We start from the raw sequence: 15635 nt of genomic DNA on the forward strand, positions 1-15635 counted from the left end.
AAAATGGATGAAAAAAAAAAAAAAAAAAGTAGAGAGTAATGACTCAGATACCTGATTTTTATGTGACCCTCTCACTCTCTTTGTTATGATCTTCATCGTCTTAAGTGTTCATTAGTCTTCCTTTACTCAGAGATTAAATTGTCGTCAACTTTTTCTTTTATCCCGCCCCTTCTGTTTGATTGGCTGCCCAAATGTCAACATGTTCCACCCATGATTCTAACTTCTTATTATGCGCAAAGTCTTAACTCGTGCGTTTGGGTAGAGACGTATGAGCAATACCATAATAGGATAAATGGACTAATGAAATATGCTCACAAACCTTAAAAAGTATCAGTTTAATAGTATCTAGAAGTGAAAGTAAATCTAAATACTATTCATTTCTACTTATGAAAACAATTAGTAGACAATAGTTGATAATCTATTAAAACACATAGTTCTCTTAATTTAATTTAAAAAAAAAACTTAAGAAGAGATAAAAAAAGGACACATGTTTAATGAAAACTTAACGAAGCTGTAATAAACTTTTGTATATTTTTAAAAAATACTACTACTACTAAATCAAAAAATTGTTGTAACCTGTTTTAGATCGAATTTATTAATGCAATCACATATCTTTGTGGGTAATAACTAATAAATGAAGGTATTCAACTCCTTCAGCCAACGTGTGCCCCACATAGATTATTATAGTAAGAATGTTAATATTATCTCTCTTGCAAAGTCAAATGTCTCTTCAATGTTGCCAGTTTTCTTTATTTCCTCAGCTCACGTTTCCTCCTAAATATTACAACCCAAAAGTCCACTAAAACAAAACAAAAAAAAAACTATGATAAAGTTATACGTATAAAAATACAAATCCATTAGTTTCACTTAAACAAAAAAAAACAAAAACAAATTGTATTACAGAAATAACATGTAATTTATACTGCCTGTGTATTTATTTGGTTATAACTAGAAAAAACAGCTCTCATGGTATGTATGATTAGGCAGGCTTATATTCGACAGCCCATTAAGATACGAAATGGGCCTTAAAAAGCGGAATGTGAGTTGTCATTTTCTGATACGCACAACGTGGAGTAGCTTGTGGCCTTGTCCGGGGATGTCCCAGCCTCTCTCGCTCCAGGTTCACCGTACAATAATAACAAGACCGACGCTTTTGTAAAGGTGAGAAAACCTAAATCGATATCTTTGGTACAGTTTTTCTTTTGCTTTGACTGAGAGATTCATATTTTTTTTGTTTGTTATATCAAAAGGATTGAATAATAAGTTAGATTCAGTCACGTAACCTTATGTTGTCGTGGTGGAATTTAGTAGTACTCATCTTCATCTCTTTGAAAAAAAGAAGAATTTACAATGATTCATCTATTAAAAATATACATGATCTCTTTAAATGTTGTTTTTAAAGATATATTTGATCATATAGAAAAATAGAGCTAAAAAGACATATATATACTAACCAATAGGACCAAAATTCAACCTTTCAATTAAATGTACAAAACGACAAGAAAAATATCAATTGATGTGAAACTCAAATACATATATTCTTTTCCAATTTTTTTTTTTTTTCTACTGCCTCCTTAGAAATTGGATTTTTATACATGAGATGTGTTTCATTTCATTCATAATTAACTCAAATAAATAAATTTAACTAGTCAAGAAGTCTGAACATTATTATTACTATTGTTTTTTCACACGAAAAAATAAAAAAGAGCAGAGAGAGAAAAAGAGAAAGAGCTTTGTTTACATTACAAAACATAGCTGCAGCGTGGACTTTCGAATGCAAACCAAAAAAGTGTTAATTTAATCTCATTTTTATGTTTTTCAGATCCGTTTTAAGACTCGCAAAGAAGCAGAACTAAAGGACAACTCGTAAATCTCCATTAAAGAGATAGTAGCTATTTATTAAAAAAAAAACAAAACGGCAAAAAAAAAAAAAAAAAGTGAAGCGAAACACGACACGGATTCACACATACAGATATATACAAAAAGGATTTTTAGATTTGAGAAACCAAAAAGTTTCTTTTTTTTTTTTTCTTTGTTTTGATAATTGGGTTGTTGGGTTTTTTTTTTTTCTTTTCCGTTTGTTAATTTTGGAGATCGATGTCGGAAAAGGAAGAAGAGGTTCCGTCGACATCAAAGTCCACCGGAGCTCCGTCGCGACCTACTTTATCTCTTCCTCCACGTCCTTTTAGTGAGATGTTCTTTAACGGTGGCGTTGGATTTAGTCCTGGTCCGATGACTCTCGTCTCTAATATGTTCTCTGATTCCGATGAGTTTAGGTCTTTCTCTCAGCTCCTTGCTGGAGCCATGGCTTCTCCTGCCACTGCTGCTGCTAGTGATTACCACCAGAGAATTGGGGCTGATGGGAATGATAATAATAATAATAGCTCGAGTGGTGGTGATGTTGACCCGAGATTCAAACAGAACAGACCCACCGGTTTGATGATTTCTCAATCTCAATCGCCGTCCATGTTCTCCGTACCTCCTGGTTTAAGTCCGGCCATGCGGCTCGATTCACCTAGCTTTTTGGGTCTTTTCTCTCCCGTTCAGGTTTTTTTAGATTCATCTCTATAACAATTTTTTTTTTGGTTTTTGGTTGTAAGTTTAAAAATCTATTTATGGAAACTGTGTGTTTGTTGTGTCTTTTCTTTGTTGAGCTGTTTTCTTGTTTTTTTTTGTTTTGTTGGCTGCTGTGGTAAAAATAAAATAACACGTTTTTGTTAGCAAATCTAGGTTTATTCCAACAAATTATTGATTTTGTAACCATTTTGCTGGAATCATTCATTCTTTAGGTCACAATTTGGACATTATGAGATTAGAATTTGAGTTAGGGATTATTAGAGGTTTGGTTGGGGATTATTCCTAAAGGAAGGAACTTTGCAACTCAGCTGTATTGAATTAGGAGGTTTTTAGAGAACAAGTACAAAAGAAGGAGCTTGTTGATCAAGATTTGGGCTTGCTCAAGGTTTCTGTATATATCCTCAGGAAGATTTCTTGGTGTTTATGACCTCATATGTTTGATTATGGAACAATATGATTATGGTGCTTAGTCCAAAATGGTTCCTTTAGACAGGCCTTTGCTATATTCTCTTTTGACTTTGGGGTTTTCGTTATTCTGGCTCTACTTTTTCTCGACTCTGAATCTGTCTTTACCTATTTTTTTGTGTGTGCTCGGTTTTGATTATTTAGCGGTTCTTTTTCTAACCTGAAATGTAACAATGTGAAGGGATCATATGGAATGACACATCAGCAAGCTCTAGCTCAAGTCACTGCTCAAGCAGTTCAAGCCAATGCCAATATGCAGCCACAAACCGAGTACCCTCCTTCCTCTCAAGTTCAATCATTTTCATCTGGTCAAGCTCAGATCCCGACCTCGGCTCCACATTCTTCAGTACCAGCTCAAAGAGAAACCTCAGATGTAACCATCATCGAGCACAGGTCACAACAGCCTCTTAATGTTGACAAACCAGCTGATGATGGCTATAACTGGCGAAAATATGGGCAAAAGCAAGTTAAAGGCAGTGAGTTCCCTCGAAGCTATTACAAGTGCACGAGTCAAGGATGCCCTGTCAAGAAGAAGGTTGAGAGATCTCTTGATGGTCAAGTAACGGAAATCATCTACAAAGGTCAGCACAATCACGAACCTCCTCAAAATACTAAGCGAGGAAACAAAGATAGCACCACCAATCTAAATGGGAGTTCGATAAATAACAACCGTGGGAGTTCTGAACTGGCGGCATCACAGTTTCAAACCAATAGCTCCAACAAGACTAAGAGAGATCAACATGAAGCAGCAAGTCAAGCTACCACAACAGAGCACATGTCTGAGGCAAGTGATAGTGAAGAAGTCGGTAATGGAGAAACTGGTGTAAGAGAGAAGGATGAAAATGAGCCTGATACCAAGAGAAGGTATAGTTATAAAGCTCTGTTGATGATTGATTATAATTCATATTTTCAGTTTTCTTATGAGAGAGAGAGCTTTGAATATGCAGAAGTATAGAAGTTCGGGTTTCGGAACCAGCTCCTGCTGCTTCACATAGAACCGTGACAGAGCCAAGAATTATTGTCCAAACGACTAGTGAAGTTGATCTTCTAGATGATGGATATAGGTGGCGCAAATATGGACAAAAAGTTGTCAAAGGGAATCCTTATCCGAGGTAACACACTTTGTCTAGCTATTACACTCTTTGAATGGTGGAATCTGGTGATCAATAAAGCTTATGTCTAATAACACTCTTGTTTAATGTGTTCTGTTTTTGATCATTAGGAGCTACTACAAGTGCACAACACCAGGATGTGGAGTGAGGAAACATGTAGAGAGAGCAGCAACAGATCCAAAAGCTGTAGTAACAACATATGAAGGTAAACATAACCATGACCTTCCAGCAGCTAAATCAAGCAGCCATGCTGCTGCAGCAGCGGCACAGTTAAGGCCAGATAATCGACATGGCGGTTTGGCTAACTTAAATCAGCAGCAGCAGCAGCCCGTTGCACGTCTAAGGCTGAAAGAAGAGCAAACAACTTGAGAGAAGAAAGTAAACCTCTAACCTTTTTCATGATAAAGCTTTCAAATTCCACTCATACATACACTTCGTCTGAGAAATCTAGCAGTTTGCAGGAAAGAAAGAGCTTCAGAAGGGGTTTGTTCTTCTATGTTCTGGTGTAAAACTTAAGAAGCTTTTTAGGTTTTCAGATTTCTGTTTTACTAATATGTGAATTCTTTTGTACATGAGGAAGAAAATTACAGGGGGATATTTTGTGTTTTGTGTTATTGTTTCAGTAAAGGATAGGTCTTACATTTTGTGGATGAAATTATAATGTTGTAATATCAAACTGTTTTGTTTTCTTTTGTTTATTATTTGTAACTTTATTACATAATGGCTAATGACACAAGTTTGCTTGCTATAGTTCGTTTATCTCATAGTCATTGCTTATTGAGATTTACAGAGCATTGTTTGTTTCTAAAGGGCTTTTGAACAGTGAGCTGTGAGAGTAAGAAACAATGACGTTTGTACAAATGAATCTTTTCTTTTTCATGTGATTTAATAATTTGCGGAGCAGATATGGTTTCCAAAAAAGACAATGATATTTTCTTCTTCTTTTGTCTCTACGATACAAATATATGAAAAGGTTCGCTGTTTCTGCTTTTGTCTCTTTGCTCTCCCCATTGATTTGATTGATTGGTTGATCCTTCTCTCTCTGTTATTTTGTAGTGAATCAGATCCGAAAGCCCAATCATTGTTTGTTAGTTAAAAGCGTTGGAATCTGTCCGTGATTCACGAAATCAATCTTGTTCAGCCTGACACAACACAGTACTTGCTCTGGCAGTTCCTCTGGTGATTGAGCCTGTGTCATAACGAACAAAAAGTTACCTTGAGGAACACTCCAATAAAGACCTAACCAAACCAAGTGTTTTGGGAGATAATTCAAGTACCTGAATAGTTAACCCCAAATCAAGAATTCCATTCTTGATCCTATCCCTGAAAGATTCGAGTCCTTTCCTTGATATGTAACTGAATCTGTGTATATCCAAATCGATCTCAAAGTAGTTTGGTCCCTGTCCAAATGATCAACACACACAAAATTAACCACAAAGCTCTAAAAATGAAATCTAAGTTAATATCTAAGAAAGAGCTGTAGTCTAACCCGAAAAAAATCGTGTTGCGGACGAGAAAGAACTGGTCTGTCGTTGTAAGCTGTGATAAGTTTCCTCTCAGTAGAGCTTAGCTGAAGATCCTCAGGGTTTACCAATCCGGCCATGATCTTCAACCTCTCTCTGAATGGAACTGTTGATTCTCTTGTGAATCCTTTGACTTTCTCCACTTCATCATCCATAAATCTCTGCAAAACCCCAAATCTTTTAAAATTCTCTCTCTTTACAGAAACATAACAAGTCCTAGGCTATATATAGATCCATCATATCATACCTTGATGGTTTCTTGAAAGTGAGATGAGATTTCTTTGCGATAATTCTCATTCAATTTGAAGTATAAGACTAAGCTAAGTCCTTCACCATCATAGTCACCAAACATAGAGGTCGGATACATTGGAAGCTGGATATTCACAATCAAGAGATTGGGAATATCAGAGACTTGTGATGATACTGGTTTCAAATTGGGGAGCTCAATGTGCTGAGCAATGTGGTTGATCTTCTTAGGACATGCGAAAAGATCAACTCCAATTGGTATGTAAGGACTACAATTTGGTGCAGGACTCTTTTGCTTGTTTCTGCAGATGATTTAAAACAATACAATTAAGAGTGAATACAAAAGCTGTTTGGTCTACTTTTCTTGTTCTGAAACTTTGAATCCTAACCTGAAGAAGTTCAATCCACGGAGCTTGAAACTCGACGGAGAAAGCTCTGACCAGCTTCCTTGACTGCTTAGTTTCTCACCCAAAGAACGTTGAATCACAGAACCGGCTTTTGGACGGTACAAGAGCTTCTCAGCTGAAGCTGATACACATTTAGATACAAAATCATCAGAAGAAAGTTAAAAAAGAGGGATCCAAACTTAAGATACTTTGTTTGATCCTTTTATCTTCTTACAGAAATCAGATGCTGTTGATTTGCTATCGATAGATGTTCTTCGCACAGAAACCATAACAACTTTTGATGACTTCTTCCTGTGATCTTGATGATCTTCACAAGTAGTAGTCTTGTAAGTCTCATGGTGAGATTCATCAGCCACTTGGTTTCTCTTTATACTAACTTCATTCTTGCTTGAGTATGATTCAGCTTTGTTTCCATCTATTTTCAGGTAACTTTCGTAGAACTCTTCATACTGAATCACTTGTCCCATTGCAGAAGCATTTGCATCTGCAAACATACAAGTTCATGTTTTCAGACACACACTAACAAACCAATGTCTCTAGTTTTATCGAGCTGCGACATTTTTTACCTTCAAAGACACTACTATTTGAACCATCATCAGAATCAGAATCGATGTAGCTAAAGGAATCATACCAAGCTTCCTCATGTGATATTCCTGGAAATAGAAACAAAAAAAAAGACTAATCAAGATTCAAGAAAATACATTTTAGAGAGGACAAAAAAACAGAATCAAGATTTTGAGAAAATGGTGCATACGGTTGCCATCGATTTGGCTGCAGTTCCATTGAAGCTGAGTGACATGGAAGTTAGCGTTAGACATCTCAGCTCGCTTACACATCATCTTGGCAGCACAATTGTCGAAATCAAGATGAACGTATTCGCTCACCGCAAAATCCCTAACACTGGCATTGCTCATGCGTTTCATAGGAACATCAGGCATAGAAGCCGAGATTTTGGACCGACATTTGCCAGATCTGCCGCGCTTATGCTTCTTCTGTTGAAGCTTGTTGCTTAGCTTTCTCTGGGAAGAAACGCAGCCACCCATATTTTTTCTTTGGAGAGTACTACTACTACATTCACCAGCTAAGCTCAAACGAAATCAAAGTCTTTTGTAATGAGCCTGTTGGAAAACAATATCAAGACAACAACAAAAAAAGATAATAAGAAGACCATTACCAAATATATAAATGATCTTTGTCTGAAATCAAAATAAGATGCCAAAAAAGATTGAATATTTTACCTTTTTTAAAAAATCTTTCGGAGATATCACTTGTAAGAAGTTATGTTTATATAAGGGAATGCATCAACAACATTCATAACAATGGGATGTTGATTCATGTATCTTCAAGACCTTCATAAAAAGAAAACTCGAATGAGTTTTATATTTTCTTGGATTTGTTGCCTACTTGGTGTGAAATTGTAGAATATTTTAAATATAAGCAAAACATCGATAACATCAAACGCAACAAATGCAGCCATTTGAATGTAACGTGAAAGATAAGAAAAAAAAAAAAATCTTGAAAAACACAATTAAAGCATTGTTTAAATTGGAGATTAATCCAAAACTCGAATCATTTGTTAACCAAAACGTGAATTACTACAGACCCATTAAAAAAACAAAGATTAATTTGCAAATCAAGAAAACTAACCAGAGGAAGAAGAACAGAGGAAGGGGTCAAAAGAAAAGAGGAAGAAGAGGATCTTTGAAAAAAAAATCCTCTGTTTTCGTCCTTCTTCTTTCTCTGCCTCTCTATTGTCTAAGTTGTTTCTCTGTCCTTTTCGTGTCAATCAAAAATATAAACAAGAAGAGAAAAGGGAGAGAGAGAGGTATTAAGAGAAGATTAAGAACCGTAATAACACACTGTTTTTCTTAAGTAACCCGTTTTCTTCGGATCCTTTTACCAAAGTCTNATATATATATATATATATATATATATATATATATATTGAAAACACACAATCAAAGCATTGTTTTTTATAGGAGATTAATCCAAAACTCGAATCATTTGTTAACCAAAACGTGAATTACTTCAGACACATTAAAAAAAACGCAAAGATTAATTTCCAAATCAAGAAAACTAACCAGAGGAAGAAGAACAGAGGAAGGGGCAAAAAGAAAAGAGGAAGAAGAGGATCTTTGAAAAAAAAATCCTCTGTTTTTTGTCCTTCTTCTTTCTCTGCCTCTCTATTGTCTAAGTTGTTTCTCTGTCCTTTTCGTGTCAATCAAAAATATAAACAAGAAGAAAATGAGAGAGAGAGAGAGAGGTATTAAGAGAAGATTATAAGAACCGTAATAACACACTGTTTTTCTTAAGTAACCCGTTTTCTTCGGATCCTTTACCAAAGTCTTCTCTTCTTCCCGTTTTAATCTCTCTGTTTCTTTTGTCTCTCTCTCTGCTTTTAATATTTCTTTGTCCATTTTATTGATTATTATTTACTGGTTAAAAAAAAAAAGAGTAGTAGTAATTTTGTTATTTCTTTTGATTGACCCATGAACTTCGCTCGCGCGGGTAAGATAAGAAGAAGAAACAGCGTATTAATTACATTACAGAACATATGAGTTTTAATTTTATTTACAACATCACGTGTCGCCATTTATGGAAAGATCTTCTTAATTTCTTAACCTCTCTTTAATACCCTGTCTTCTTCCTCATCGATTCCATGTACTGCATATCCCATTTTTACAAACCTTTTAAACCGATCTTTAAGGGAGAAAACACAATGGCAAAGAAAATGTTAACGATCAGCTGAACATAAAATTATAGTTCCATATAGATATTAATGATAGAAAAATGTCTAATTCCTTTAACAAACCAACGAATTAGACATTTTTTTATAAAAGAAAAAAAAAAAAAAAAAAAGAGAGATTCGTATGTGGAGTTCTCGAGGATCACATGCTTAATGTATACGGCATCCTAATATGTGTAAAAATTATGTACTAAAACGTCATTTGTAATTTAACCAATGTAGTATATGTTTCCACTGTTATCTATTATTATCGATCGGCCTATAATAATAATATTACACAAAATTAGCTAGTTAATGCATGCTGCCAATTTGATAGACACACACACGACATCATGAGTTTTTTCTGTATACACCATAATCTTTTTTCTTTTTTTTTAATCTCCATATTAATTATGAAGGGATTCAGCCATTCAGGTGATAGTGTAATGCATGGATTAATTCTGTGATCATAGTAGTTAAATGGGATCCTTATAGTTTCCCCTAATTAATACATCCATCAGACACACGCAAACAAATTAAACATGGTTACTTGGACGTGGTTCGTATACAGAACTAGTGATTAATGTTTAATTACTACGTTGGTATAGTGGTGGAAATGTTTTTGCTATATGTCGTTTGTACAATACAGTTTGTTATATATTTATTAACCTGTCATTCGATCATCGTAGTATATTAATTGATTATTTTACATCAACTAAAGCCGTCTAGGAGTACAAAACTACTAAAAAAAAACACAATATTGAGCTAAAAAGGGTGAATAAAGAGCCATTTGTTAGTTTGAAGTCCTTTTCGTAGGAGAGTAACAAGTCCACGGAGATATATTCTCATCATTGATTTTTTTTTCTTTCTATAGTTTACAGTATTTTATTTATCATTTTATAATCTTCTGGTTGAAGCTGTTGTATGAAAGAGACTTACCTGATTCTCTATGTTTGTGGAACAAGATTTATTTATTTCACTTAAAAAAACTGTATAATTCCAACGAATACTATTTAAAGTAGGTGAGTTGCTCATTTTTAAATTATGTTTAAGACTGCCAAAACTTAGACTAGTTCCACTTTGATTATATGTTTTCTTTCTCATTTTCTAAATTGTTACATCTATCACATGTCACTTCCGGTTAAACTAGATGGTATTAATTATTTTGGTTAAAAATGACGTTATTGCAAAGGAAAAAGACTCAACAATGGATTCTTGTTTATTACTATTTATTTTCTTTTTTGAAGGAATGGATTCTTGTTTATTTCAACTGTGCTATTGACGGCTCATATTTAATATCGTACGTTGATTTTACTTTATATAACAAAAGAAAGTAATCAAGATTTTTGGCCATGACTTTCTGGATTTATTCTATCATTTCCTCACAAAAATTAAATTATGTAACTACTAATATTGGCAATATTTATAAATTGAAGACTAACTATTTATAATACGTAATATATAAAAATTACTCAGAAAGAAATTCCGAAAAGAAATATTCATCTATTGCTAAATAAACATCTCGAATATAAATATTATAAAGTCTTCCGATCATTAAAAAAGCATAGGGATATATTATATTATATACTAACAAAAAGAAAATTTGTTAGAAGTGATGGCTATATTTTTCTCACCCAAAAGATACAAAATTAGGTAGGTAAGAAAAACCTTTGGGTGCACTTTTTCCAAGCAAACCAGGTCTAGTTTTTATAATGGTAAACATGTACATATATGTATATCTGAAATACTAAAAGATCGGACTAATTCAATTCGACAGCCACTAACAGTCCAACTTTTTAAATATAGAACCACGATAGTTTTGTTAGGGTTGCTGTCTTGCTGAGACCTGCTAATATGACTACAGTCTACAAGTTTTCTATATGTATGAACTACAATACATAGACATGTATATATGACATATATAATGTATATATTATACTAGTATACATGAATATAACTACTGAAGTCTATTTTAAAAATAAGTTAATTGCATATTCAAAAATTTAATTTTCGCTGAGGATGGTCTTTGCCAAAATAGTTTTTAATTAGAAGAGGGAGATGAGATATTAATGGGTGAAGCTTTAAATTCCAATTAAGAGAGCTTGGGCAGCTGTAAGTGTAGTTGGTAGACTTACAAACACCAATCAAGACGTATTTACTTACGTGATGTCACCGTAATTAAATTTTCTTGTTATAACTTTTTCTCATTTATCTAGTTGGAGTCAAAATGTCTACTTATTTTGAAACATTAAGTAAATTAACAATAAATTTGATGACACCTCCATTTAAACCAAAACTGATTATATATTCATACTAAACTAAAATAAGTCTCGATTATTAATTGATTTATGTATTATTTTGATACTTTTTTAAATACAGAGTCCGGTACAGTTTAGTAGTTACGTGGATACCAAATAGATCATACAAGTTAAATATAGAATTAAGAAGCAGATACGTTCGAAACATAATACTTGAACGTGTGTAGACCTAAGGAAACATTGCCAACTGGCAACTCTGTATTATACCATAATCTAGATATCTATAAATCTAGGGGTGTGTATAATATAACGAATAGTGTATATATATTTATTGTTACATTCAGGTATACATCAAAACATGGATGGATGTGTGGCAAACCTCAAAAGAAAACAAAAACCTCTCTTGATATGAATTACTATTCACATCTAAATCATATAAATAATGAATTCGAAAACATTTTTTTTTTCTTTTTCCAAAATCATGTCATTTGTTATATTTATTTACGCATAATCACTAATGATAAAAGTACCTAACGCTTTTCGTCCACAATCTATGAATGTAGTTTTTATTTAGATATTTTTATTATTGCATATGATGATGATGATGATGATGATGAATCATAGATTGATAAACATATTATATATAGATTATTAAATGATTGTTCATTTTTCTTTGACACTAATTAAACATGAAAGAGACATGTCCTTCGGGTGCAAGAATACCTAAAACAGACAAAGCAAGAAGTCATAAATATCTTATGATTATAAAATGTTTATTGGTGTATACTAATTCCTTACATAGTTTTATGTTGGACAAGTTAGTATTAATTAGGTTTACTTATTTTTCGATTATAAAACTCTAAAAAGTATTGTCTCCCACTAATCCATAAGGACAAACTGGCAAAAGGCAACCACCTCAACAACATGAATGAAAGAAAACGAATTATTCAACTTTTCTACAGAATTTATATATAATATAATTTATAAAAACTGTATAGTAGTATTACAGTTGTTTGTATCATATACTTTTCTAAATAGAATTTAATACGATTTGATTTTTCTATTTTTTTGAAAATGACAAAAAGTGATATGATTGGACGAAAGAAACAAAACCAAATTATATAGTGAGGTGAGTAAAAACAATTATCAAGTCATGCACTAAGGTTCCATCAATTGGGCCCGTATCTTTAGTATGAGTTTGTCACAGGCCCATTTGTAGTATATTAGGGTCATGAAGTAAAAGCTTTAGATATTTTGGGGATCCAAAGCACTAAATATCATGAATTACAGACCCTTCTACCTAGAAATATGGGTATTTGGCAAGACAGGGGTGTTTTCGTAATTTCGATCACTTACTTTATTGTTTTTTTTTTCTTTTCGGCTTTCTCTCTTCGCCTTTGCTCCCTCCCCGAGATTTTCCGATCGTGCTTTCCTCAAAAGCATTTCTGTTTCTCGTCGTCGGAGCCCGGCGAGAGATCTCTGAATCGCTGGAGGAAACAGTAAGTAAATCTACAGATCTCCTTTCTTCTAACTTCTTCTTCGTATACTAATTTTTTTCTATCGTTCCTTCGTTGTGGCATTGATGCTCGTAAATCTAAGTCAGAAGTTATCTTATTCAGTTTTTGAACTAGATTGCGTCGAACGAGTTTTCTTCTTCTTGTTGATTCGCATTGCTGTTATTTTTTCTTATCTTATGAGATTTAGCGATACCTGTTTCGAGTTGACGGGATTTTGCTCATCTGAAGAACCCTGAATAGTTTCGGAAATTTCGTATGGTTTCGTGACACTGTCACTGGTCTGCTGAATTGTAGCTAAGCTTATTCCATCGGATTTAGTGACTCCTTAACTCTATAAGTTGCTGATGTTATAGATGGGTTTAAAGTTATCAGGTTTATTGCTTTAACAAAGAGGTTACAAACTTTGCTATTTAGGGATTTGTTGGAATAAGTTTTTTTTGGGGGCTCAAAATTGTTGAGATTAGTTGCGTAGCTACTCATAAAATAAATGTGATTTGGAATATCTGCAACATAAGTTACTACTATGGAAGAGGTTACTCTGAAAAATTATCAGCATGGTTCAGATTCAGACCTTTATGTATTTCTTTGCTTGTGGTTTATATGCTTCAATCGAAGTGGCTAGATTCAGATACAGCGTCGTACTTTTTTGATAATCTCTTGAATGTATGATGTGAGAAATTACGAGATTGTCTTTCTTAATAGCTCTCTAAAAGAGTTTGTTATCTGTTTAAAATAACACTTTTAATCTAATCTGGTTTTTCTTTTGGCCAGAAATGATCGAGTTTGGCCTCTCTCTGTGAAGGGTATATATATCCTCTGGCTGTATCCACCTTACATTCTGCCAGGAAGATCGTAAGCATCGAAGGGCCTTGGGCTCTGGCTGAAGCATCAGAACAGATTAAATGGGTCGCCTAAAGTTGCATTCTGGAATTAAGTCCATTGAGGAAGAGCCTGAGGATTTTGAGAGTACTGAGTCAAGCAATACAACCACTTTAGCATGCATGATTGATACGGAAATTGCTGCTGTTTTAGCGGTCATGAGAAGAAATGTAAGATGGGGAGGTCGATACATGTCTGGTGATGATCAACTAGAACACTCGTTGATTCAGTCACTTAAAGCTCTTAGAAAACAGGTGTTCTCTTGGAACCAGCCATGGCATACGATTAGTCCCATGTTGTATCTTCAGCCCTTTCTTGATGTGATACGGTCGGATGAAACTGGCGCACCAATAACCAGCATTGCTTTGTCATCAGTTTACAAGATCTTAAATCTGAATGTAATCGATCAAAATACTGCAAATATTGAAGACGCAATGCACTTGGTGGTTGATTCTGTGACAAGCTGCCGATTTGAGGTGACAGATCCTGCATCAGAAGAGGTTGTTCTAATGAAGATACTGCAGGTTCTTCTGGCATGCATGAAAAATAAAGCATCAGTTATGCTAAGCAATCAGCATGTATGCACTGTCGTCAATACTTGTTTTCGTGTTGTCCACCAAGCAGGAATGAAAGGTGAGTTATTGCAACGTGTAGCTCGCCACACCATGCATGAATTAGTAAGGTGTATCTTCGCCCATCTCCCAGATGTTGACAGAACAGAAAATACACTAGTCAACAGAGCTGGAAGCATCAAACAAGAGGTATGTTATTGGGGTCCTTGTTAGTTCCTTTCCAGTTGATTAAAGTCTGTTTGGTGTACAAGTTTATTGTAGGATATCTTCTTTTAGATTTTATTTTCCTAGTGTGAGTCAAAGAGCACTATTAGAACAAGAAGACTAGCAATTCTGCATATAGTAAATAATTAATTTGTTACGAAAGAACTTTCCCAACAGATGCGATTTTATGAATTTTTCTCTTGTTTCATATATATCACTTATAGTGGAATGAGTACTAATGGTGTATTGTATGGTTGCAGAAAGCTGGAGTAGACAACGATTATGCCATTGTGAGTAAACCAGTCGAGGATGGAAATGGTAATTCCGAGTATGACAATGAAAATTCTGTGGCAACTTTTGCATCTGGTGCTCAAAGTTTGATGGATGATGGACCAGTTGGGCCTGGGAGCAGAAAGGCGGCTTCTCCATATGATTTGCATATAATGACAGAGCCATACGGAGTTCCAAGTATGGTGGAAATATTTCACTTTTTATGCTCTTTGCTAAATGTGGTTGAACATGTTGGGATGGGCTCCCGATCAAACACCATAGCATTTGATGAAGATGTGCCTCTGTTTGCGTTGAATTTGATAAACTCAGCCATTGAACTTGGTGGATCGTCAATTCGCCATCACCCAAGACTGTTAAGCTTAATTCAAGATGAGTTATTTCGTAACTTGATGCAATTCGGCTTGTCAATGAGCCCCCTTATTCTTTCGATGGTTTGCAGCATTGTGCTCAATTTGTATCAACATCTACGTACCGAACTCAAATTGCAGCTTGAGGCATTCTTTTCCTGTGTGATTCTAAGGCTTGCTCAAGGAAAATATGGGCCCTCGTATCAGCAGCAAGAGGTTGCTATGGAGGCTCTTGTGAACTTCTGTAGGCAGAAGAGTTTTATGGTGGAGATGTATGCCAATCTTGATTGTGATATAACTTGCAGCAACGTCTTTGAAGAGCTGTCTAATCTTCTATCGAAGAGCACATTTCCTGTGAACTGTCCTTTATCCGCAATGCACATTCTTGCTCTGGATGGTCTAATTGCTGTTATTCAGGGAATGGCTGAAAGGATAAGTAATGGATTAACTGGTTTGGACTTAGGCCCTGTCCATCTTGATGAGTACACACCTTTCTGGATGGTTAAGTGTGA

At 34.6% G+C, this 15635-nt stretch overlaps 3 protein-coding genes across 6 annotated transcripts; 2 read left to right on the top strand and 1 right to left on the bottom strand.

The window, feature by feature from the left end:
• On the top strand, window positions 1808-4848 carry LOC104740055 (probable WRKY transcription factor 4). Of its 3 annotated transcripts, none has more exons than XM_010460563.2 (5): window positions 1808-2547; window positions 3224-3906; window positions 3990-4154; window positions 4265-4532; window positions 4609-4848. In XM_010460563.2, the coding sequence occupies exons 1-4, from the start codon at window positions 2098-2100 to the stop codon at window positions 4521-4523; spliced, it is 1557 nt and encodes a 518-aa protein (XP_010458865.1). In that variant the 5' UTR covers window positions 1808-2097; the 3' UTR covers window positions 4524-4532; window positions 4609-4848. The 3 variants fall into 3 exon arrangements, with proteins under 3 accessions (XP_010458865.1, XP_010458866.1, XP_010458864.1); XM_010460564.2 differs by having other exon boundaries at window positions 4616-4848; XM_010460562.2 differs by having other exon boundaries at window positions 4265-4848.
• LOC104740053 lies at window positions 4906-8687 on the bottom strand. 2 transcript variants are annotated; one of them, XM_010460560.2, is made up of 10 exons: window positions 8412-8687; window positions 7569-7679; window positions 7085-7448; window positions 6897-6983; window positions 6545-6814; window positions 6313-6451; window positions 5925-6225; window positions 5644-5838; window positions 5432-5554; window positions 4906-5343 (listed from the first exon to the last, which is right to left on the bottom strand). In XM_010460560.2, the coding sequence occupies exons 3-10, from the start codon at window positions 7371-7373 to the stop codon at window positions 5233-5235; spliced, it is 1515 nt and encodes a 504-aa protein (XP_010458862.1). In that variant the 5' UTR covers window positions 7374-7448; window positions 7569-7679; window positions 8412-8687; the 3' UTR covers window positions 4906-5232. The 2 variants fall into 2 exon arrangements, with proteins under 2 accessions (XP_010458862.1, XP_010458863.1); XM_010460561.2 differs by lacking the exon at window positions 8412-8687 and adding an exon at window positions 7978-8232.
• LOC104743297 (ARF guanine-nucleotide exchange factor GNOM-like) lies at window positions 12675-15630 on the top strand (the record flags this gene model as incomplete). Its single annotated transcript, XM_010464392.1, has 3 exons — window positions 12675-12812; window positions 13602-14470; window positions 14746-15630. Coding segments are annotated over exons 2-3 (1623 nt in total), but the record flags the coding sequence as incomplete, so codon positions are not given.

The sequence above is a fragment of the Camelina sativa genome, chromosome 14 (assembly GCF_000633955.1).
Source record: "Camelina sativa cultivar DH55 chromosome 14, Cs, whole genome shotgun sequence".
Classification (NCBI taxonomy): Eukaryota; Viridiplantae; Streptophyta; class Magnoliopsida; order Brassicales; family Brassicaceae; genus Camelina; species Camelina sativa.